Raw genomic sequence first — 25,527 nt, forward strand, 5'->3', positions numbered from 1 at the left:
CGCCCCGCCCCATGCGTGCACCCACACAGAGCCCACAGCTGCTAAGGCCGGGCCTGTCCCAGCCATGGAAGCACCCGTTGTCCACCCAGCACTGAGTTTGCAAAGCTGGCGGCAATGGCACAAATCTGTGGATTGTACAGCGACAGGGAGAGGGCTCTGATTTCAGCCCCGCCTCGGCGTGTAGACAGCCCACTGGCTCTCGTGCGTGCTCCCAGAGCTGGTGAAGGCAGCGCCGTGTCAGCTGAGAGTGCGGAGAAAGAGGCCGCTCTGGGGGGCCCAGCCCTCCCTTTGCACACGTTAACAATGGGGTTCCAACGGCGGCGCGAGCTGACTGTGAGCACGCAGAGTGAGGCTGCTCTGGCGGGCCCCACCTTTCCCTTCACGTGCCCCTTAACAACGGCGCTTCGCTTCTATGGCGGGTTGGGCTTCTTCCGCGCAGCCCATGCTGCACTCCAGCCCCTTCAGGCTGTGTCCGTGCAGCCGACTCCAGTCCTCTCCCTTGGTCTGTCCTCTGAAGCCTGATTTTCAGCCCCCAAACCCCGCACGTACCAGCAGGCATGTGTTTCAGGCTGGGGACTGCAGGGAGGTAGCACAGACCCTCTGTGCTGGTCTCTCTCTCTTCTGCCTGCCGCACACCGGCTGCCTCGCTCTCCTCTGAGCCTCTGAAGCCCCCTTTCTGTCCCGGCTGATCTCCCCGTGAGCGAGGGTCTTCCCACTGTGCGGGAACCTTTCCTCTTTCGCAGCTCCCTCCCAGGGGTGCAGGTCCCGTCCTGCTCCCTTTTTTCCCTTCATCCTACGGGGTTACGTGGAGATCTTCCTTGCACTTCTGGGTGCCTGAGGTTCTCTGCCAGGGCTCGGCAGGTGCTCTGTGAGAGCTGCTCCACGTGTAGATGTACTTCTGATGTATTTGTGGGAGGGGGCGAGCTCCATGTCTTTCTATTCCGCCATCTTGGTTCAAAGTCCTGGGCTTTGTCTGCAGAGACACGATCCTGGGCTTATCTGGATGCAGCGTGTATGTTGTTGTCTTCAGTGGCGTTCACATTTCTTCCACCCTTACTTGCAAAGTGAGATGGGATACAGACGGGTCACACTCCTCACGGGTGACCAGCTGCGCCCGGTCACCAAGCACTGGAAACGTGCCTGGCGCGAGTGAGGAGCTGCGCTGTCCATCTCAGTTTTGTGAATTTTAACTTAAAATGAACACCGGTGGGGGAGGGATAAATTGGGAGATTGGGATTGACATACACACACTACTATATATAAAATAGATAATAAGAACCTACTGTACGGCACAGAGAACTCTGTTCAGTACTCTGTAATGACCTATATGGGAAAAGAATCTAAAAAAGAGTGGATATATGTATAACTGATTCACTTTGCTGTACACCTGAAACTAACACGACATTGTAAATCAACTACACTCCAATAAAAATTAATTTTAAAAAGTTGGCACTAACTCAGTTACTGGAAAACACCTTACCCTTAGAATAACTTGGGTATATATATCTTTCTAAACTGTAAGTGGTGTGAAATATAAAAAAAGAAAAAAGTAAAACTCAATTAAAAATATTACTTGTAAATGAAACAATATTTTAGATAGATTAAATAAAACTTTAGAAACTAAATCTAAAAGCTTTTTACTGTGGCTACCAGAAACTTTAAAATTACGTATGTGGTTTGCATTTCTATTAAAAAACCTTGAGCCAGACGAAAACAACAGGACTAAGTGAAAGACTTCTTTTCCTAGGAGAAATAATTTTCTAACCTAATCAGCTTCTCCAAGAAGTTGATTTACTTTATTCTTAAATGTTCACATGGAACTTCCTCTGAGCCACCAATCAGTGCTTAGCAGCTGTGCAAGCCAGTTGGCCGCAGACAGCTCCTGGGGTCTTTAAGGATTATTCTTGGCAGGTTTTGAGAAAAACACCCATTGAAAGGTTAATCAAGTCAGTCATACTTGCATGTTGGTTAAACAAACCCCGCCTCCACTGAAGACTGAACAGGTGCATATACTCTACCCAGAAGGCCCTTATTCCATCATTATCTTCACTTTTCTTCAAGGGTGTAAGAAGGAGGGCCATATTCTGAATACTCTGCGATCAAGATTTTGTTCCAACTTATGAAACTCTTCTGTACTTCTGGGATTTTACAGATTCGAAATTATTTCATATCAGCACTCATTCCACCTGTTGTACGTGAGGAGAAAAGGTCAGTTCTACAGGTAAGTATCCCTAAGTTTGCTTAGGTACAGAAGTATGAGCTAAAATGTACACACAGTTTGAGATGCGGTTTGTAGAAATGCAAGTGCGTGCCGGCATGTGGCACATCTGAACAAAACTGCTGTTCGGGTGTATTTTAAGGAGCTCAGCAGATGAATGTTTCCAGTGGACAATCAGCGTATCAATCACTCGTGTTGAGAGAGAGCGAAGGTGTACCCACACGGCAGCGGCTGGGTCACTGGGAAGTTGCCACAGGTCAAGGCTTTTGAGACGGCACAGGTCAGGTTGAAGGTGTTGAGCCTCACTTTAAAATCGTGAAGTCGTGGGCGATTTCCATCCCATTGGTAGGAGTAACTCCATGAGTTGGGAGAACACCTGAAGTAATGATGTCTTCAGTGTGTATAACCAACGTCAGAGCCTTGCGGGAATGCTGAGAATTCCTGGGATGGGGAGTTCACTAACTTTCTTAATACACATGCTCCACTTAAACTGTGTTTAAGAATTAAACTGTAGAGACTGTGCAATTGGTGAGTAGACTTGGGAGTAGATCACAACTCCTTCTAGGAAGACATCTCAGACATTGCTATGGAGGCAAATCCAGTGTTTCAGGAACACACCTGACGAGCCATGATGTGAGGGCAGTGCTGAACCTCTCTGTGACAGTATCGTTCTTGAATATATTAATAAATGTGGTATATTATATATTCATGTTAGTAATTACTGATAAGGTGGTAGTCTCCAGTATGCTTCTGTACCTACAGCCCAACAGGACGTGTATTAGAACCATGCCTGGAATAGAAGCGGGACATATATATATATATATATATATATATATATGGGTTTCTGTGGTATTAACGATTCTGGCTGGTTGGTGCCTGCCTGTTTGTAGTAATTGCTAAATATTCTGAATATGCCTCTGCCCAGGAATTTATTCATTACCTTGACAGAAATGGCTACCTTCCAGAAATTATTTCTTCGGGAGAAAATTTACTAGAAAATATTTTGCCTGGAAATCACTTAAAATGTGATCCAGTTTAATGCAAATCATATAAATTGTACAAAAAAATGTGTAATAACAAGGGACCACTCAAGTCTAAGTTCAAAAGTACATTTATTTAAAATGTGGGCAAGATATCAATATAAAAGAAAAGAGTGTAAGAAATAAAAATAAGTACAAAACATTTCAAATCTTTAACATCCATAATTTAGAGATAGCAAGGTCTTTATTTACACCATTTCATTTGCAGCTAAAGTTCCATTAACAGTGTTGTGAAAACATTTAAAAACCCGGCAAATGAAAACCTAACGTGGGCTCTTAAAGTCATATAATACAAAACATAATTTATGTTTCCTCAGAATAAAATTGCACATCTTAATAAGATGCAGTATATTTAATATATTTGTCTTCCTGCTTTAAAATGCTTGTCCCCGAAGAAAGCAGCTGGAAAACAAGGGCGTCTCCAGGGCGCAGGGGCCGCTCCATCCGGCAGCTGACACAGCCAGACCCGTGCGCCGGGCTCCAGTCACCAGCGCAGGTGCGTCAGTTAAATTTATATGTAAGCTTGTTGAGGAAATCAACTGCCAAACAAACACGATGCAAACTAGTGACAGCATCCGACACAGGCCGCACGCCGAGGTGGTGCGCTTCGGGCGCCCGAGCCCTCGCCAACCCGCCAGGGCGCCCTTGCCAACCTCGCCAGGCGACTCTGCACCATCCACCCGGGGCTCCAACCGTCCTGGGGCAGAATGACGCAGGCTCCTTTCAGGCTACAGACGCAAGAAAGGGGGCCCTGAGATGACACCCACCAATCACCCAAAGGTAGGAAAAAAAACCCGGAGAGATGTGAGAGCACATATTGTATAGAAACAAAATCTCCAAACAGGTAAGGGATCTTTTATCATTTTTATCGCCAACTCTGCAGATACGGCACACACACAGCTCAGATACTCGTGCTGAGAGGGTTTCTGCACACACATCTTTCAAAAGGATATGATTCATAGTCCAGTGTCTGTGTGAGCACGCCAGTTAGAACAAACTCTGCGTTATGAACATCTGAAAGGAACGAAAACAAGAGCCGTTAAATGAATGCACTGCCGTGCGTGCACCTACGCACGCTTAACACAGAGCAAGAGGAAAGGAATAAACCATACCTATTCCTCTGGCAAAATATTCTCGACACAAGTGAAGGTCATTTTCACAGGATATTAAAATGATTTCTGACAAACTCTAATGAAAAGAAAATGATTGGTTACTAAACAATGGCTCTTGTACACGACAATGATGAATTCAATAGCGTATTTTGCTTCTGTCCACCTTATTTTGCGTATGTTCCATGAGCTTCCGGAAAGACGGTTGTTTAGACAGTACTTTCCCTCCTGCACATTCCACAATCGCTTTCATAGTTGAAAGACTTGGGCAGATTCCAGGAGTGATGTAAAAATATTTCGCCTAAAAATAAAATGAAAATATGTGTATTATGTTTTTTAAATGGAATTTTTAGTGTACATAATTTCTCACTCTACCCTGAGATTTTTGACAAAATGTCTAATTTCAGGGGGATACACGTACTAGCCCCGGCTAGTCCCCAGTCTGAAGTGGGCCTGGGGGAATCCAGGTGTGTCAGTTCGGAAGTAACTTCAGCACTTTCCTATGTTAGGTATGACCTATACTTATTAACAGCAACTAGAACTTATATTCCTAAAAGACATGAAGTACTCTGCGATAAAAGCAATAAGAACAAGAATAGGAACACTCTTCTCAATTTCTATAAACTGTAAGCTCAATAGGAAATGGTTTTGCTGGTTAAATTTTTCTAAGTGTACCAAAAATACTATTTTGTTTTAAATTCGAATATTTAGAAAAATCAGACTATCTTAGGTAGAATACTCTTAACTCAGTATTGCAAATCATTTCTGATTCCTAAATTGGCTCCTGAAGGGTAAAAAAATGATTAGCTTTATTAATTTACTGAGCCATTGTTTGACAAAGACAATTTTCCAGAGTGTTCTATCTTATCTAACAAATATTTAAATATTCTAGTCTAGAATTATTAGGCACAGATTCAATTAATATGTTCCCAAGGATGTTCTCCATTCTCTAGCTGAGTATATATACATTTAATGAGAATAGTAGTAAGTAATGTAAGTTGTTAAAAGCAAAAAAATCAATTTAAATGTCCCCTACCTATTCATACACGTAACTCTTTACAGAACCGGGTATCTGTAATGCACCTCTCTAATCTGTTTAACTGTGTGTGGATTCTCTTAGCTATGGGAAACAGCAGGACTCTGCAGGTGCCGGACCCCCAGAAGCACCCTGCCCGAGGAGGGCCGCCCATGCAGTGGGGACGGTAGGTGGAGGGGGGCGGCTCCAGGGAGGCCCCTGCTGTCGCCCTCAGCTGTAGCGTCCAGGGGCTTTATCTGACTTCCCTCCCAAGCGTACCTTAAAGAGCGGAGACACGCGTGCCCTCCTCAGGGACTCCTCCAGACTGAAGGAGAAAAGCACCTCGGCCTCGGCGTCTCGGAGAACGTAGCTCTGCTCATCTGGAAAAGAGAACAGCACACCGTCCACCAGTGCACACCGTCCAACAGAGCACGGCGCCCGGGGTGCACCGTGCCATCCGCTCCAGGCTGCCCCTGGTCAGGTGCGTGTGATCCACGGCTCACATTTACCTGTGAACAAAAGCCTCACCTGTTATACTTGTCAGTTACTTTTCTCCTGAAAGCAGCCAGGCCAAAGACACTGTCCCTCCTTGGTCAGTGTTTCTTAGCGTTTGGAAAAAACTGCACAGAGAGCTCTGTCCCCTCCACACCCCTCAGCTGTAATCTCACCCTCCCAGGGCGCCCACAGGCCCAGGGGAAGAGCTCCAGTCCTGGAGGGAGAGCCGCGAACTGTCGTCGTGTGTGTGTGTGTAGGGACCACAGTGACTCCAGAGCCATTAGACTCAATTAGCTGAGATTTACCATAAACACGTTCCTTTTAAATCTATGAATATGTACAGCAATTTATAAAGAATAGTTTTACCAAATTTTGAAGATTTAAGAATTTTTAAGAAATATCTAATTTGTCAAAAGGTAAAGATCACAAAATATTTTAATCTTCTTATGAAATACATCTCGTTCAGAAAATCATTTCTTCTTCATTTCATCATAATAACCAAACTGTGTAACACAGCCCAAAGCAGGGAGAGTCTAGGGTCAGGGTCAGTCAGATGACACACGTTGTAGGCCATATACTTTTGAGACATGCCCTTCTGTTTTTGAAACAATGCCTTAAAAATGTAAAAACCATTCTGAGCTCAAGGACCACTGGGCAAGAGCAATCATGTCACTAGAAGAAACGCTGAAATTTAACAACTGCTAGAATGGATCAGCCATCAGCAGATAAGGCACTAGACTGGTTTAGGTGGAAGACGGTAAGAATTTCTAAAAAAATGATGAATTAAAAAATGCACAAAAATGTACTGTCATGCATGAAGTGATATATTCGTTTTGTTTTAAATATTTATTTAGGGTGTGCCAGGTCTTAGTTGCAGCATGCGGGATCTTTTTTTTTTTTGTAGGGATCGCGCCTGGGCCCCCTGCATTGGGAGCACGGAGTCTTAACCACTGGACCACCAGGGAAGTCCCTGAAGTGCTACATTTGAAATGTAAGTGTCCACGGCAGAATTAAGGTTGATATGCCTTCTGGAGAGCTATGAGGGAGTGCCAAGAAGTAGTTAATATTTATGATAAGAGACGATGACACTGAAATATAACGAAGTAGCTAAAACAATCCTGTCCCAGAGGAGATGCTGACATTTTGGTTTTCTAAAAGCAGCAGCAGAGTTACATTAACTTGCTAAGAATCCGTAGAAACAGTCAACCTGAAAATTAAACTTTTCACAGCAGCAGAGGACATGCGTCTTCCAGAAAGAGATTATATAGTTTGAGACACCAATTTTATAAATTAAATACAAAATTCCAAAATTATCCCCTACCACTTCTTGAACAATCCAGGTTTAAAGCTGTCAGGCCCGAGGGCGTCAGAGCCCAGTGAGAGGGGCTGCACTGCAGGGGCAGTGGTGGTCCACGTGCTACTGACCACACACAGTGCAGCTTAGCAAGTAAGCTACCAGGACACTGGAAGCCGGGCTTCTCACTGTTGTTGGAGAAAGGATTACAGACAAAGGGAGGGAGGAAATGAGGACGAACCGCGTGGTGGTAGACTGGCATCGGACAGACAGACACAGGAAGTGGGAAGAGGGTTCAGGAGCAGCACCCCAGGGCCACGAGTGCCGTCCGTCCGCTCCCAGGTTTACACTGAAAGGACTCGGGGATCCTTGGGAAAACGCTGGTGTGGAACCAGGGCAGAGAAGCATTAAGATGAGCCCAGAACATTCTTGTTTTGCCAAAAGCTACCACGTGGTCAACCGGACAGGAGAGGTGGACAGGACACAGAAGCCAGCCTGAGTGGCAATCCCTGGTCAGAGTGGGGACGATGTGAGGGTCGGTGACAACAAGACGGTAACAAGGAGACAGAAAGGAGCCCGTGTGGGGAAATAAGGGAATAAATCAGAAGTCTGACAGGAACAGCAGTATCTGCAAAGTTTCAACGTGCTTCCCATAAATGACTCGTCAAGAAGCCTGGCCGGCTTGCACCTGCGTCGAGGGACCTGCACTGTGCAGCCCCTGGCAGGATGCGAGGTGGAGGAGACCGCAGCCATGTGATGGTCCCGCCACAGACGCCACCTGCCCACCCCCCTCGGGAGGAGACAGTACACACACCAGACGGAGGGCATTCTGTACAGTGACAGACCTAACTGACCAGACATCTTCAAGTGACAAGAACAGACAGGCCCTTCCCAGACTCAAGGAGACTACACACAACGTGTGATTCAGAACTAGGTCCTTCTGCTCTAAGGGGCGATGCTGAGACAACGGGCGAATGTGAACGGGGACGAGGCAGCAGCGATGGCTCGATGTTGAACGTCCTTGTCTGTCTGTAGGAAACACACTGAGGTGCTGGGGATAACAGAGCATTATTTGGGCAACGGACTCTAATGGATCAGGAAAAAGAAGCTATGTCTGTACTATATAGGCAACTGGGTGACTGATCGTTTCAAAAAAATTTAATTCAAAAGCCAAATGGGTTTTAAAAATATCCATAAAACGTTAAAAGATGGAAAAAAGAAATGAATCAGAATGCAAAATTTCAGATACTGCCAGAACTAATAACCTAGGGTTAGTATTCTTCTTGAGAAATTTCAGGAACAACCTCAAAATGTAAACTTTTGGCAAAACAAAATGTCTCAAGTCTGTATTAAAAGTAAATGACTAGGGGCTTCCCTGGTGGCGCAGTGGTTGAGAGTCCGCCTGCCCATGCAGGGGACGCGGGTTCGTGCCCCGGTCCGGGAGGATCCCACATGCCGCGGAGCGGCTGGGCCCGTGAGCCATGGCCACTGAGCCTGCGCGTCCGGAGCCTGTGCTCCGCAACGGGAGAGGCCACAGCAGTGAGAGGCCCGCGTACCGCAAAAAAAAAAAAGTAAATGACTAGGGGCTTCCCTGGTGGCGCAGTGGTTGAGAGTCTGCCTGCCGATGCAGGGGACACAGGTTCGTGCCCCGGTCGGGGAAGATCCCACGTGCCCCGGAGCCTGTGCTCCGCGACGGGAGAGGCCCGCGTACCACAAAAAAAAAAAAACAACAAAAAAGAAGTAAATGACTAGTGGATATCATGCGACAACACAAAGGACACAGCACAGCCAACTCAAGAAGAGCAAAGCTGGAAGACTGAGGACCAGACTTCCAGATGCACTGTAAAGCTCTGGGTGAAAGGGCAGATGGTTGGACACAACAAGAGCTCAGTGCAGACCCCCACTCTGCCTACGAGCACAGGCAGCGGGCGCAAGGGGACAAGTGGACGTCCACACACACACACACTGAATCTAGACACAGACCATACACCTTCACAAAAAGTAACTGAAAACAAATCACAGATCTAAATGTGCAACACAAAAGTAAAACTCCTAGAAAGGTAACGAGAAAACCAAGATGGCTTTGGGCACAGCAATGACTAGACACAAAACCAAAGGCGTGATCCACGGAAGACATAACTGACGACCTGAACTTCATTAACGTCGACCACTTCCACTCTGTCAAAGACAATGAGAAGACAGGCCACAGACTGGGAGAAAATATTCGCAAAAGATGCATGTGATAATGACTGTTCGTTACCCAAAATATACAAAGAACTCTCAAAACTCAACAATAAGAGAACCCAGTTAGAAAATGGACAAAAGATCTGAACAGATGCATGACCACAGAAGATATACAGATAGCAAATAAACACATGAGAAGACGCTTAACATGGTATGTCATCAGGGAAATGCAAATTAAAACAAAAATGAGGTACCACCACACAACTCTTAAAACGGTCAGAAAAACTGACAACACCGAATGCTGGCGAGGATGTGGGGCAACAGGAAGTCGCTGATGGAACGCAAACTGGTACCAGCGCTTTGGGAGACGGTTTGATGGTTTCTTACAAAACTAAACCTACTCTCATATGATTCAGCAATCGCATTGCTTGGTATTTAGCCAAATGAGTTGAAAACTTACATCCACACAAAAGCTGCACACAGAACACAGCTTTACTTGTAATTGCCAAAACCTGGAAGCGACCAAGATGCCCTTCAGTAGGTGAGAGGATAAATAAACAGGTCCGTCCAGACGGTGGGATAGTCTTGGTGCTAAAAAGAAATGAGCTAAGAAGACACAGAGGAAACATAAATGCATGTGACTAAGAAGCCAACATGAAAAGGCTGCATCCTGTGCAATTCCAACTATATGACAATCTGGAAAAGTTAAGAAATCCTGAAATATGAGGGATCAAATATGAAGTGTGTTTGACTATTCAATATTGAATATTAAATGTTTATAATAAGACCAGAACCACCTTATAAACCCTCAGAAGTCAACACAGCAAACATTAATAAGGCCATAAAGAAATGAAAGCTAAAACTGCCCATCAAATATGAACTGTTATAACTTTCATAAACAGATAAAAAATGTTTGTTTTCGCAGACTGGTAAGCCTGATAAATTAAGCAGCTCAAATTTCAGTTAAAGAACAGACTCCCTCATTCTGAACTTTATAGCTCATACAATTGAGAGCTTATCTACGTTTATGGTATTGTTTCTACGTTTTTCTTCTTCTGCCTGCATTGTTATTTATATTTCACTAGTATCTTTTAAGAAAAAAATTTCTAAAATCTCAACTGAAAATTTCTAAACATTACATAATATAGTTGAACCTAGTTATTTGTGGATTTCGTATTTGTGGATATGCCCACTCGGCACAATTTATTTGTAACCTCAAAACCAGCGTCCGTGGTGCTTTGCAGTTCTCTGTGGACGTGGCAGAGCTGCCCACGCAGCGCTTCCCGCTGGGGCCGACACGGCGGCGCTCGCCCTGGCTCAGCTCGTTCTGAGAACAAGGGTCCTTCCGTGGTTCACTTACTGCTACTTTCTTCACATTTCTGTGCTTCTGTCAGTGATTTTTGCTGTTTGATCGGCCTCTAAGCACAGTGCTGTCCCGTGCCCTGAGGGCAACGGGCTGTGATGTGCCCTCACAGAGGAAAACACACGTGAGACGAAGCTGCAAATCTATTCCGCAGAGAAAAGTCACTTGGAATCATATTCGCTCTGCGCTCATTAGCAAGGCTCTAAAAACACTTGGGTGTACTGACTCATCTAAGAAAAAACCTATCTCTAAGTGTCACTGCCAGTAACAGGATTTCACTTTCGGTGCCCTGGACAGTGGGAGACGGGCAAGGGAGGGACACGCTGACCCTCCCACCTGCCCGGACGTTGCTGGGCTCCCCGCCGGGCGCTGTACTGCATGTGGAATCTCATCCGACAGCCAGCGTTCCAAACAAAATACACTCACATCAGGAAACAACATGGCAGGGATGCAGAGCTGCTTCTTCCCCCAATACCTTCCAAATTTCATGGTAAAATGCAAAGATATCAATCAAATGACTGGAACATGGAATAAGTTTATGAATTTACATGGATAAATAACAAAGAGTTAACAAATGAACTAGATGTTTGCTGGGATGAAAATGGAGATAATGCCAAATTAAAAGGGTTTTTTCTTGAAGTAATAAGTTCACTGAGGTACAGATGCTGCTACTCACCAATGAACTTCTGACACTTGAAACACTCCTCCAGCCACTCGGGAGTCACGATGTGCTTCACCACGGAGATGGCCGTCAGGAACTTCACGGTGCGCGTCACCTTGCTGGAGATGAGGTGGGTGCACTTCTGTGCAGACTCGGCGACCTCCCCACCAAGAATGTAGAGCTTCTGGGGGTCACGAACACAGACCAGAGGTGAGAGCTAGGCCTACAGAGCCGCACACGGCCTGGGACGCGTCTAAGACTACAAACAGAGTCCTCGGCCACGGAAAACAGTGCAACTGGTAAAACCAAACCCACGCCATTGTAGGAGGAAAGTGAAAACCAGGACTGACGATGTACGTTTCCCTAATCAGTGCTGTGCAGACCAGGATTAAGTAAGACATCCCTATAAATAAGTAAAATTCTGAAAACAACGCAGCCGCCCAGGCTGTCTAAGCTGCAGTGAGTGTTACTGAGGCACGTTAAAATACTGTCTCTAGTTTAAGAAATGATGACCTAAGAATTGACTGAGAAGACATAAACATATAAAAGATGATCTCTTTAACTATACTCAATTTGAAAAGTAAAGAAAATAAATTATACTAAACGTATAGTAGCATTTATAATTGTTTCTTTTCCTTTTCCTTAAAAAAAAAAAAAGTAAAACGTATGAATCCATGTAACACAGGTCAACTCCTACTCTTAGCCATCGCCCTCCCCGTCCCTAAAATAACAAAACAAAATCCCATAATCCCTCCTGGTGTTATTTCCAAGAAGCTTATTTATCTAAATACACAAATACACCACCACCCCTTGGGCCTACCCTCCTACCCAAGGAAACAAGCCTTGAAAGACTGGATTCAATCAGAAAACCTGAAGAGGCACAGCTACTCTTTTAAGCTAACGTCTTTATGAAAATGATGTCCGAGTGGGCTTGCTAATCATGTTCACATGATCATAGAAATGGTTCTCGGTCTACTCACCTAAATCGTTTTTCTCCTAATGAGAAAGCGAGTATCTAAGTGTGAAGCAGTAGCAGGAATGAGGCGGGAAGTCAGTGATGACGTAATGACGACACACAGTTTATAGATACACACTGTAAACACTTATAATACGATATTCCTGATTAAATGTTAGCTTCATTAGACTGCTGGCCTCAAGCAAACATAAACAGAAAGGAACATTCCTAGAAATCCTCATGCAGAAGTTTCACCTTAATATACTGCTGAACTTGAACAGGCTCAAATCCAGTGAAGAGCACAAAAGGGGTCAGTTCTGGCGTTAGCTTCTTAGTGGGAGGTGGTATATCTTCAATTCTATAAAATATACATAGAAAAGACCGCCTGTTATTTACTTAAAAATGTTCTTTAGCAAACAAGGGATTTTGATAGCTTTAACAAGCTTTAAGTGTGTGTGGTGGTCTTTCCTTAAAGGGAAAATACAATGACTTACCTGCTCTTTTTTTCTTTCCCACCTTTCACACACAGGCACCCCCAAAAGGCCTCCGTGTGGCACCTCCCAGGGAAGCAGCCAATCAGCGCCCCACTTCACCAGCAGCCCCGCCCCCGCCCTCACTGGCCTTGCTGGTCCTGAAGAGCGGAAGGCCCCCCACCCCAGGCTCTAGTCCCGTGTCTTCCACCTGCCCCGTCTCAACCCAGAAGGCACAGAACAAAGCTGTTTGACTCAAGCACACATTTTAAATTAAACCTCAGTCTTTTTCATTTCCTTCAATTTTCTCAAATCCTATTTTTAGCTTATATTTGAGACAGTCTATTCAATTAAGAAAAACTTATTTGCGGCATTTTAATGACATCTATAATCACATAATTAGGCTTTCACTAAAAAATCCAATCATTCCCAGACTGTATGGATGTGGGGAATGGCAGGAGGGAGCGCTGAGGGGCAGGGAAGAGAGGGAGCCCCTCGCTGAGCACGGCCTGGAGGGCCTCTGGGTCCTAACGGAGCCGCCGGCTTCTCTCTACCAGGTGAGACCAGCGCAGGTCTGCACACAGCCACCCCCCGCCGACCCGCCGGGTCAGGGGTCGGGACGCAGGCTCCCGGGCCCACACCGAGGACGCCTGGAGCGGGTTCCAGTCCCCCACCCCCGTTCCACCACAGCAGCTCACCGGGGGTTCTGGCGCGGTTCTGGTTAAAGGAGAAGATTCAACTGTTTTTTTAATGAGAGAGGAAAAAACACTGGCTATTCCCTGTTTATCTCCAGCAATGACATGAGACGCGCCGCGATAAAGCTGTGACACAGTCAGCAAATCCTTCCAAATCCTGTTCACTGTGAACACTTCAGGGAACTTTCCCAACTGCCACCATTTTCTAAAACAAACCTGTAAAAGCTCATCAACCATTAAAAAAAGGCGCTTCTTCATACCTGGCTCTTTTGGAAGAGGGCTGGACAGCAGGGGCTTCATTCTGCTTCAGTTTGGGAGGCAATCGTACACCCTGTGATTAAAATATGATTCACTTTAATCGGTCTCCCCAGTAATACAGTAGCTTCTGAGAGCTTTCCACCCACCCCACTGCGTACGAGACACACGCACCCACCACCACGCCTCACCAGCCGAGAGACAGACACACGCGAGCCTTCCAGGGAAGCCCTGGGCTGGTGGCCTCATTATTCACCAGACCCAGCAGTTCTTTAAAACGTCTTCACCCCTCTCTCTGTTCACGTTACGGATTTAATCCTCAACCTTGAACTTTTCAGAACACTTTTCACTTCAAATATTTTGTCTTGTGTCCCAGTTTGGAATTTGGAAAACATACTCATTGCAACTACATGCCCAAAAAGAGACTCTTCCTGAACTGAGATGTCACCCACGAGGGTTCAGGACGATCAGGTCACAGCGCTCTGGAGGGCGGGGCAAGGTGCTGAAGGCCGCTGTGGTCCCCAGGCGCGGGGCGCCCATGTTCCTGGAACCAGCTGGAGCCCCTGACCTGCGGACACGCTGGGTCAAAGGGCAGGGTGAGGCCGGTGCCCCTGGAGGAACCCCCGAGTCAGCCTTCACCCTTGCCTCACCTCTATGCAGACCTTCGTCCACAAATACACTTCCTCTGTTTTACTACTTGAAGCAATGACCTCTCAATCTGAGATGAGAGTGCAGATGCCCCCCCCCCCCCAACTGTTTCGTAACAACCAACTGCTGGCCTTCAGGTCCAGAACGGTCCCTCCTGAAGGTACCCTATCAGAGCTCAGCCAGCGGGCTGGAACCCCACCTGGGACATGCGGGAACAGTCCCATCACGGTGAGGTCCGGGCTCCTGCAGTGAGCTGTGGGTCCAGGGCTACTGCACTAATGCCTCAGCTCTTGCCTCCCTGACCCTATGGAAACACGTCGTCTTACTCAGCTCTCCGATTCTTTAAGAAGCAATAATGTTCCTAACGTGTATAAATATGAATAACTGACAAATATGAATAACTGACAATATCACCAATTAAGAAAAAAAGATGCAGGGTATACTAAACAGCTACGACAGGCGAGAAGATACAGCCCTCATTTGTTATGGTGACAAACTACTAAAAGAATTCTTAATTCACAAATACAAATGTATCCCTCCTGCATGTGTAATACACAGTAACAGCCAAAGTAAGGGTATTAGCTTGACATACCATCAGCAACTCTGCCGACACTTTCAATGGAACTCGCCAAGCATCTAAAGAGAGAAATGGGTTACTTTTCACATATACTGTGTAAACAGATAAGCCGTGTTACAAAGCCTTTTCATGACACATACACACACTACTATACGTGAAACAGATAACAAGGACCTACTGTAGAGCACAGGGAACTCTACTCAATACTCTGTAATGACCTACATGGGGAAAGAATCTTAAAAAAAAAAAAAAGAATAGATACACATGTATGTAAAACTGATTCACTTTGCTGTACACCTGAAACTTACACAACACTGTAAATCAACTAACCTCCAATTAAAAAAAAAAAAAAGGAAGTGTATCATCAACAACAAAAACAAAAAGCCCTTTCAGGAGCGGGTAATCCTGGACACACGGTGGCTTGGCGGACAACCTTTAATAAGGGGAAAATGTGAGGACTGTTACTAAGCGGCTGCAGTGATGGGCAGAGGCTGCCCGCCCCGCGTGTGCTGTTCCCCCTGGCCGGACTGGGAGCCACACAGTCCGGCTTCTAAGAAACCGACTGCGACAAGGGGGCTGACACCAAGGACCACAGCGCGCCGGGCGGCGACCGTGCAGAGCACCGAGGGTGCGTGTCCACTGAGGACGAGGTGACGTCACACCAGCAGGTGCGTCACAGGGGAGCAAGCAGACCACAGCTCAAAATGAAGACGAGCTTTCTCGTGACTGAAGCCATTCAAACTGGAACTTAACAGGCTCCTTTGAGAGACAGCACGTTAAAGCAGTGTTCGAACTGAACGCCCGTTTTCTGGAGTAACGTTCAGTTCAGTAAATGCGGTAACGTTAAGTGCTGTAGCGTGTACAGTCGGGGTAGTGATCCTTCCACCAGTTTTGCGCAGCTGAAGGGGAGGTGGGCTACGGCTCACGGGGAGCCTTGGACAGACCAGAGCCGGCTTGAGACAAGATCAGCAGGCTTCTGCACGTTCCTGCTACCTCTGAGAGTCCATTTAGAAAACGCAAATCAAAACACACAGCAACAAAAACTCCTGGGCAGAGTGCAGAGGAAGACAGTGTGGCGAGGAAACGGGAAATGAAATCAGAGCGATGAGAGGGCCGAAGCCGAGACAGGTGGTGCTTAGAACGCAAGCTGGCGGCAACGTGGAACCGGCCCCGCTTACCCAGAAGGTTTGAGACCAAGTGCGGAGCCGGGGCGAAGGGGTCCTGCAGGCTGAAGGTGGTGTAGCGGCCGTACTGAATCTGCCGCAGGGCCTCCAAGTTCCCCAGGAGGATGTCTCCCAGCCACTGGGCGTTCACGCACGGGATCCTCCACTCCTTGGCTTTCTCGTACTTTAAACCAGTTGGTCTTTTTTTTGAAGAGAAAACACATTTATTAAATGTTAAGAGTTCTGTGTTCAAATTTATATTTATGTTCAACAAAGCCAGTCCACGTTTTCTCACACTAGAAATGGCAGGGATGTTTCTGTAGAGCCGACCCTGGCTGGTAAGGAAGCGCACACATGGGTCACGAGATCATCACTAGACCTACCTTTACCTTACTGCTGTTACCTGGGCTAAAATGCATCTCGTTAATTCATCTAATTTAATTCTTCTGCTAACATTATCATAAATATCGTTGCTATCCTGTTAACAGACTTTGATTTTCACACCCTAATTTCCGTCACGAAACTATGACATATTAATACAGCAGTGCTGACACAACCACTACAGTGTGTGTAAACTGAAGATTAAGGATGGCTTCAGAACCGTGCTTACTCTTTACAGATGAGAACTGTGTTGCTGCGGCAGAGGTAGCCCGTGTACTTGGCACCTGCCAAGTAAGCCATTAACTTCAGGTCATCCCTGTCGCTGTCAACAAATCCAGTCACAGAAATAATCTAAGGAAAAAGAGCAAGAAGGCCAAAATATAACGACAATTTAACCCAGTTAATAGAACTGTCTTCTACATTTTACTTGTTTTATAGACACGTGTGTTTCCGTTCCCTCTCTGGCATCACGAGAGGCATCTAGTGACATCATCTCTAAGAATGTCAAAACCAGAACTTTGTTAATGGTGAAAGTGTTACACACACAGCCAGCAAGGGGATGGAAAAGAAACCTACCAAGCATGGGAAAACCATTTTTGTGTTACTACGACACCGTTCAGATAATCTTAATGAAGCTATTGTATTAAGCATGTAAAGATTAGTCAGTTCTTCTTACTGATCCCAGTTTTGAGCTCAGCTGAGTGGGAGAACCCACAAGTGATAACGTCTGGCCAACAGCAGCCACTTCTGGTTTGAGTCGCTTGCTTTGTTTCAGGAATTTATGAAACGGTGTCAGAGACTTAGGAGAGTCAATGAAACAGTGACTCCGTGCAGAAGCCGCGACTGTTACAGAACAGAAGGACGTAAGATGCCTATCGCGCTCGGCACCGGCCAGCGGGCCGTTCGCAGCCCACGGAGGACACGGGAGCAGACGACCCCCCCAGCAGAGGAGGAGGGGTGAGCCTTACGTGCTGGGAGCACGGCCTCCCCCCGGGCGGGAAGGCCACGGGGAAGTGCAGGGCCCGATGGGGGGGCACGAGCCGCTTCTTCTTCAGCACCGCGTTCAGCCAGTGCGCCGTGACACACCTCTTCCTCTCCTTCACCGCCTGCAAAGGCAAGAGCACGGGCTGGTCTCGGGGGCTTTCACTGCAGGCTAAACACAGACTATAAGGCTGGACAGCTAACAAGGCCACCTTTAACGGGAGTCCTATAAATAAAGGAATCTCACGAGCTCAGCACTCAGTTTACTGAAGCCATGAACTGCAACGGTGCCGCAGGTTAACTTTAACACACCCCGAAAACACTACCGGCCACCCAAGAACAAGAGCCAACCGGGGGGAAGAGCTACACGTCTGACAACCTGGAAATAACTTCAGTCACGGAAGGAGACGACATTTCTGATCATCAAAATTAAAACCGCCCCATGAGAACACAAAGGGCCCCGCACACAAGTCACGAAAGAACGCAACTGCTCACCTAAAAGTAAGCACCGAGCACCTCCCCACAGGCACCACTACCTACTCTAACAGGGGTTCCTTAGAGGCCGTGTGTCACACACACTGACACGCGTCTGTCTACAAATAACATTTTTAAGAAAAGAGAAGAAATGAACTTTCAGGGGAGAGCAGGTAATACTGAGGAGGAAGCGTCTGCTCTGCAGGACAGAAGCTTGGAGGACTGACCAGGTCAGGCCTGCATACGAATCCCCCAACAGTTAAGAAATCCTGCTTCCGGCCGCTCTTCATTCAGTGTGGCCCTGGACTGAAGCGGAAAGCCGTCTACCCTCCCCTAGCACCACCACCTGGGATGTCCCCTTCTCCATTCCTCACAGACAGAAAGGCCTGGTGGCCACAGAGGTATCTATCTAACCCACCAAAGATCGAGGAGAATTAGTAAGAAGCAATTTTCTATTTTTAGAGGTAGAAAAAAGTCCTTTCCAAACACGATCATCACTAGAGTCACTTAGAACGCTAACACTGTCCAGAGAAAGGGACAGACTCGGTTCCATCGCAGCTGAGCCCCCACTCACCTGTGCGAACAGCCCGCTCACTTGACTCTCACAGAGCAGGTGTGTGCAGCGGCTCGAGAACGTGGGGTCCACAGCACCTCCGTGCGCCTGGATTATCTAGACACGCACAAGACCCAGAGTCACAGTCAACCTCCAGCGCTCAGGGGAAGAGGGAATTGTAATTTCAAATAAGACGGCTACTAAAAGAATCCATTATACATTTTCATCGTCTAGTTCCCCAAAAGTAGAAAAGATGTTATCAGCTATATCTACGGACTTTTCCACCCTGCACTGTACAATAAAAATGAACGTTAACACCATTCCATCTGAACTTCCAAAGGAAAAGTGGAATGCTCTTTCTAAAACAGGGTTTCTCAACTGGGCACTACGGACGTTTTACACCAGCTGACTGAGCTGCGGGGGTGGATCCTGAGCATCTCAGGGGGCCGGCAGCACCCCTGGCCTCTCCCCCTGAGACGCCAATATCACTCCCCCAGCTGCGACAGTGAAAAATGTCTCAGACATTGCCAATCGTCCCCCGGGGCTAGAATCACTGCTTTTAAGAAACGTTATTCTAAAAGGGGGAAAAAAACAAAACCAAAAAAAGGTCAAAATGAAGTCTGTGAACACCAGAAAATTATTTTTAGAAACAGATTCAGTTTTTTGGGGTGAGGGGACTGTCCCGTACCTCGACGGCAGTGGTTACATAGTTGTGTGGCACTAAGGGGAACTGGTCAAAACTTAAAACGCTGTATACCGAAAGAGCGAGAACTTTATATGTTAAAAAGACCTGCCCCACGAAACAATTCCATTTCATTTACAACTTTTTAAAATTTTTTATTAAAAAAATGTTTTTTAAACTGGAGTCTAGTTGATTTACAATGTGGTGTTAGTTTCAGGTACACAGCACAGTGATTCAGTTACACGTACACATATACAAGTCCTTTTCTTAAAATATTCTTTTCCGTTACGGTTCATCACAGGATGGTGAACGCAGCTCCCTGTGCGCTACAGCAGGACCCTGCTGCCTGTCCATTCTCTGCGCTCTCGCTTACACCTGCTGACCTCACACTCCCTCCCACTCCATCCGCCCCACAACCCGCTGCTTCTGGGCGACCACAAGTCTGTTCTCCGTGTTCATGAGTCTGCTCCTGTTTTGTAGATAGATTCGTTTGTGTAGCATTTTAGATTCCACATCTAAGTGATATCATATGGTATCTGTCTTTCTCTGTCTGGCTTACTTCACTCGGTATGATCATCTCTAGGTCCATCCATGTTGCTGCAAATGGCATCATTTCATTCCTTCTTATGGATGAGTGATGTTCCGTTGCAGGTATGTGCCACGCCTTCCTTATCCATTCATCTGTCGACGGACATTTAAGTTGCTTCCACGTCTTGGCTATTGTGAATAGTGCTATGAACACAGGGGTGCGTCTTTTTGAATTATAGCTTTGTCTAGGTTTATGCCCAGCAGTGGGACTGCTGGATCACACAGTAGTTCTAGTTTTAGCTTTTTGAGGAACCTCCATGCTGTTCTCCATAGCGGCTGCACCAACTTACATTCCCACCAGCAGTGTAGGAGGGTTCCCTTTACTCCACACCCTCTCCAGCATTTGTTATTTGTTATTTTTAATGATGGCCATTCTGACCTGTGTGAGGTGGTACCCCATGGTAGTTCTGATTTGCATTTCTCTAATAATTCGTGATACTGAGCATCCTTTCGTGGGCCTACTGGCCATCTCTACGTCTACTTTAGAGAAATGTCTGTTTTGGGTCCTCTTCGATTGGGTTGTTTTTTTGTGGCTGAGTTGTGTGAGGCTGTTTGTGTATTTTGGAAATTAAGCCCTTGGCACTTGCATCATTTGCAAAGGTTTTCTCCCAGTCAGTAGGTTGCCTTTTCATTTTGTTTATGGTCTCCTTTGCTGTGCAAAAGCTTGTAAGTTTGATCAGGTCCCATTTGTTTGTTTTTGCTTTTATTTCTACAGCCTTGGGAGACCGACCTAAGAAAACATTGGTATGACTTAAGTCAGAGAATGCTTTCCCTGTGTTCTCTTCTAGGAGTTTTACGGTGTCATGTCTTACACGTTTAAGTCTTTAAGCCATTTTGAGTTTATTTTTGTGTAGGTGTGAGGGTGTGTTCTAACTTCACTGATTTACATGCAGCTGTCCAGCTTTCCCAACACCACTTGCTGAAGAGCCTGTCTCTTCTCCATTGTATATTCTTGCCTCCTTTGTTGAAGATTAACTGACTGTAGGTGTGTGGGTTTATTTCTGGGCACTCTATTGTGCCCATTGATCCACTGATCCATATGTCTGTTTTTGTGCCAGTACCACGCACTGTTTTGATTACTGTAGCTTTGTAGTATTGTCCGAAGTCTGGGAGGGTCATGGCTCCTGCTTTGTTCTTTTTCTTCAGGATTGCTTTGGCAATTCTGGGTCTTTTATGGTTCCATATAAATTTTAGGATTACTGATTCTACTTGTGGAAAATGTCATGGGTAATTTGATAGGGGTGGCATTAAACCTGTAGATTGCTTTGGGTAGTATGGCCATTTTAACAATATTAGTTCTTCCCATCCAAGAGCATGGGCTAGCTTTCCATTTCTTTCAGTCATCTTCAATTTCCTTTATTAATGTTTTATAGTTCTCAGCCTGGACGTCTTTCACCTCCTTGGCCAGCTTTATTCCTAAGTATTTTATTTTGGGGAGTATGATTTTAAAAGGAATTGTTTTTTTCACACTCCCATTTTGATACTTCATTATTAGTATAAAGAAATGCAACCGATTTCTGTATGTTGTATCCTCCTCCTACCTTGCTGAATTCATTTTTGTGTGTAGTCTTAAGGGTTTCCTGTATGTATCCATGTTATATGAATATAATGACAATTTTACCTCTTCCCGATCAATTCGGATACCTTTTTATTTCTTGTCTGATTGCTGTGGTTAGGACTTCCAAAACTATGTTGAATAGAAGAGGTGAAGTGGGCATCTTTGTCTTGTTCCAGATTTTAGCAGGAGGGCTTTCAGCTTTTCACTGTTGAGTATTGTATTGGCTGTGCGTTTGTCATAAATAGCTTTTATTATATTTTGGTTCCTCTATACCCACTTTGGTAAGAGTTATCATGAATGGGTGTTGAATTTCGTCAAATGCTTTTTCTGCATCTATTGAGATGATCATGTGGTTTTTGTCTTTTCTTTTGTTGATGTGCTGTATCACACTGATTGATCTGTGTCTGCTGAACCATCCTCATGAACGTGGGCTGATTCCCACTTGGTCGTGGTCTTATCATCTATGTTTTGTTGGATTAGGTTTGCTAATACTTTGTTGAGCATTCCTGCATCCATCTATGTTCATCAAAGATACTGGCCTGTAATTTTCTTTGTTGGTAGCGTCTTTGTCTGGCTTTGGTGTCAGGGTGATGGTGGCTTCACAGAAGGTCTTTGGGAGTGTTCCCTCCTCTTCAGTCTTTTGGAAGAGTCTGAGAAGGATTGGTGTTAAGTTCTTCTTTGTATGTTCGGAAGCTCCCTTTCTGTCCCCGCTGATCTCCCTGACAGGGAGGGGCCTCCCAGGGTGCAGGAACCTTTCCTCTTTCACAGCTCCGTCCCAAGGGCACAGGTCCCATCCTGATTCCTTTCTCTCTCTTTTTTTCTTTTTTCTTTTGTCCTACCTGGTTACGTGGAGATTTTCTTGCCCCTTCAGAAGTCCGAGGTCTTCTGCCAGCGTTCAGTAGATATTGTGTGAGAGCCGTTTCCACATGTGCACGTATTCTGACGCACCTGTGGAAGTGGGCGGAGCTCCACGTCGCTCTCCTCTGCCATCCTGACCCACTCCTCTCCATTTACTACTTTTAAAATTTGATTTTTACGTTGACTAAAGTGACGCATAAACATAGTTTAATAAGGCCCAGGACAAAACCAGCAGTTTGCTAGTACCCCACTCACTTTCCACTCCCCTAAGGTTGCCACATCCAGCTCTTTAACTCCTTCTGGTAATTATTAATATATTCTAACTAATACATTCTATGCAATTTCTTTTTTAGCTCTAGATGTTATCTACAACCTCCTACTGTGGAGGCCACCTTCCCCCCAGAAACTAAAACACACACACACACACACACACACACACGCACGTGCGCCTTCCTAATCTGGTTCTATCACAGTCCCTATTTCAATCAGCCTTTGGGATTTAATACAGTACAGCTCACCACCTACCTGGTCTATCAGGGCACACCGGGACGAAGTTCCTTTCTGCTACCAACTTTTGCTTTCCCTGGTGTTACCAAATGCCTCATTCCCCTCCTTCTCGTCTGTCTTTTTCTTAGCTTTCCATGTACCTTTCACTATTTCTTGCCCAGACTCTTCAAAGAAATGCAACGTGCTGGCTCTAAAGCGTGTCACCTGACTCTCCTCCCTCCAGGGGCCAGGGCTGGACTCGGCCTGGAGCGTGGGCCAGACCAACAGAGCGCGCCGGGCGATGGCATGCGGCCTCAGCAAAGCCACGGGGGAGTCGGCGCCATGCTGAGCGGACGCGCTCCCTGGAGATGCCCGGGGCGGGGGGGTGGGGCCCCCCAAGAGCCATGGGGGCGGCATTCTAAGCGGTCCCTGCAGCCCAGCAGAGCCCTCAGATGCAGCCTCCTGGGGGCCAGGGCTCTAGCCACCCACCGAGCCGCTTCAGGACTTCCAGCCCACACAGGAACCACGGGGTAGTAAGTGTCTGTTGTTTCAAGTCACTGAGTCTCGGGGGAGTCATCACACAGCAACAGAAGACGAATGCAGTGTCACCTCCGCTTAACACGGTCCAGCCCCTCCAGCGACCTGTCTCCTCCACCCCGTGCCGTCCCTCCCGGACGCCGCCCCCCGCTCCGGTGCTGGCTGATCCCTCTCCACCAGCTCTCACGCCTGTCTGGACTGCCCTGCACCCTCACCCTCGGAATCCCTTTCCATCTCTGGGTCAAGCCCCACCCTTGGCCACACCCTCCTCTTGGGTGGCACGGCACACGGCAGGCACAGTTTCTGACTGGGGGAGTCTGAAAATATCTTCATCCCACAGTCCCATTTGACTGACGGACTGGATACGGCATCCCGGGCTGGGAATCACGGGCTGCCTCTGAGAGCCAGACGCCCACCCAGGTCCCGCTGGTACGCATCCTCAAGCCCTGAGCCCAGGCATCCCTCACACGTTGCACCTTCACGGCAGCCCGAACAGCGCCCTCTTCTCTCCTTTCAATCTGCAGAAACGCCCTTCAGTTATAAGCGACCTTCTTTCAACTTTCTTGCCTTCATTTCCTCTGTTCCCAAACTTCTAGGATTTAATTTTGGACCTCTCGGGACTAACCTTTTAACTGACAAACAAAAACAAAACCCCCAAAACCGAAAGCAAACCTCTTCGTATCTCTGAATTTTGTTCTACTTTTTTCTTCAGGATACTTTCTAAATATCATTACCCCCTACACTTCCATAATTAAAAACAAAACGTCTGCCGCTGTAACTCTCAGACAGGAGTCTCCTCCCCTGCCCCTGGCGGCTGCCCTCCTTCGGGTGCTCAGCGCTTCCCAACCAAGCCCCAGCCCAGCCACCTCCCCGGCCTTCCGTGCCCAACATCTCACGGCCACACGCGCACCTGCCCACGCTCCACACGCTCTCAAGACGATGGGGAGCAAACTCCGGTTCCTACAACGCGCCAGGTAAGTCGGGTCTTAGTCTCCGGCCCTCCGTGACTCCCGGACCCCAACCCTAAGCCCGCCCCCAGGGGCGTGCTCTCCCACTGCCGCGCCCCTTCCGCAGCCCCGCGGCCCTGCCGACGCCACTCTCTCCACCGGGACCCCTCCCTCCCCTGAACGCTTACTCGGCCTCGCAGACAGGGTCCTCTGCTTGACAAGCACCCGCCCGGCTAGCACCTTTCTCCAGGCTCTCCAGCACCCAATGTGCTGCTCACCGTCACCTGAGCGTGCGGCTGCTCCTCCACCCGTCTCCCGGTTTCCTCGCTCCTGTTCAGTCACCAGCGTTCCCTAGGTCTGACACTGCCTGGCACATGGCGGGGGCTTAAACACCAACAGTGCTTGCAGGGAAGCCACTGCAGATGCATCTGAAGCACATAAACTCATGCTTTTAAAGAAAATCGGGCTCAATTTGATTTGTGGCACTGCAAGAGAAAGCGTTTACTTCTCCTTTTCTTTAAAGGCCACTGTGCAAACCAATGAATCAATCAACGGACTCAGCTCCACACCTGGGCTAGAGGGCTCTGCGGTCCCTTCCAGCCACTCGCCTTTGGAGAACAGAGATGACACAGCTACGTACAAGTCCAGGGTCCCGACCCGAGAGCACCAAAACCCGATCTTCTTCCCACTCCCCCGGTTATATACACGTCATCCGTGCCACTCAGAATTTCAGGACTGAAAATAATCTTAAGAATGAGAAAGTCCAACCTTTTCCACTTACAGTTTGGAAAACTGAAGCCCAAACAGCGGATCTGCCCAAGGTCCCGGGGGTGTTAATAAAAATGCCCATAACACCTTCAGGTATTATATGTGCGTGTGTAGGTATACGTATCTGTACCTGCATCTCAGTAACCTTACCCTTTTCCACGTGGCCAGCAGCTGCTTGTCAGACATCTGCTCTGGATAATCCGCAACTGCAAACACACATCCCAGTAAGAAGCCTTCTTCTGGAACTAGAATAGAATCATACGCATTAAAGTCCCAAACGCATGAATGTGTGCACAAAACATAAACAAGCTCATCTTGCAGAGTTCAGTATGAATGCGTGAAGCGAGTCACGCTCGACCATCACGTATCCACCAGTACGGTGAGGACCTCTGGCACACTGCTGCGAACATAGTTGCTCACCTGTCTACGTTAAGTGACTGAGAACACGAAACCAACGGCTCCTGCCTGGGCACTGAGCATCCCCAGTTGGTCCCTGCGGCAGCCTGATGGTCTATGGACGCCACTGCTCACTTCAGGGTACGGCGTCCCAAAGTACCAAAGAAATCTAACTG

General features: G+C 47.0%; 1 protein-coding gene and 1 long non-coding RNA gene across 14 annotated transcripts in view; one reads left to right on the plus strand and one right to left on the minus strand.

The window, feature by feature from the left end:
* LOC109549164 (uncharacterized) overlaps positions 1–13,766 on the plus strand; it is a 43,838-nt gene extending 30,072 nt beyond the window's left edge. For 3 of the 5 annotated variants that reach the window (XR_012334158.1, XR_012334157.1, XR_012334159.1), the window contains 5 exons: positions 2,062–4,876; positions 5,488–5,569; positions 5,657–5,863; positions 6,782–6,868; positions 12,864–13,766. This is a non-coding gene — a long non-coding RNA (uncharacterized lncRNA). The remainder of the gene's footprint in view (positions 1–2,061; positions 4,877–5,487; positions 5,570–5,656; positions 5,864–6,781; positions 6,869–12,863) is intronic. The other 2 variants (XR_012334160.1, XR_012334161.1) reach the window with 2 other exon arrangements.
* PAXIP1 (PAX interacting protein 1) overlaps positions 3,312–25,527 on the minus strand; it is a 49,392-nt gene continuing 27,176 nt past the window's right edge. For 7 of the 9 annotated variants that reach the window (XM_019930273.3, XM_019930271.3, XM_019930276.3 and 4 more), the window contains 13 exons: positions 25,106–25,200; positions 18,553–18,648; positions 17,492–17,629; positions 16,753–16,874; positions 16,158–16,342; positions 14,995–15,038; positions 13,760–13,830; positions 12,590–12,692; positions 11,395–11,563; positions 5,662–5,762; positions 4,534–4,668; positions 4,371–4,446; positions 3,312–4,272 (listed from right to left, as the gene is read on the minus strand). In XM_019930273.3, coding sequence (XP_019785832.2) covers positions 4,160–4,272; positions 4,371–4,446; positions 4,534–4,668; positions 5,662–5,762; positions 11,395–11,563; positions 12,590–12,692; positions 13,760–13,830; positions 14,995–15,038; positions 16,158–16,342; positions 16,753–16,874; positions 17,492–17,629; positions 18,553–18,648; positions 25,106–25,200 — 1,448 coding nt within the window. In that variant the 3' untranslated portion in view covers positions 3,312–4,159. Of the gene's footprint in view, positions 4,273–4,370; positions 4,447–4,533; positions 4,669–5,661; positions 5,892–11,394; positions 11,564–12,589; positions 12,693–13,759; positions 13,831–14,994; positions 15,039–16,157; positions 16,343–16,752; positions 16,875–17,491; positions 17,630–18,552; positions 18,649–25,105; positions 25,201–25,527 lie in introns of those variants that run through there. The other 2 variants (XM_073810125.1, XM_019930274.3) reach the window with 2 other exon arrangements.

The sequence above is a fragment of the Tursiops truncatus genome, chromosome 9 (assembly GCF_011762595.2).
Source record: "Tursiops truncatus isolate mTurTru1 chromosome 9, mTurTru1.mat.Y, whole genome shotgun sequence".
In the NCBI taxonomy this organism is placed as follows: domain Eukaryota; kingdom Metazoa; phylum Chordata; class Mammalia; order Artiodactyla; family Delphinidae; genus Tursiops; species Tursiops truncatus.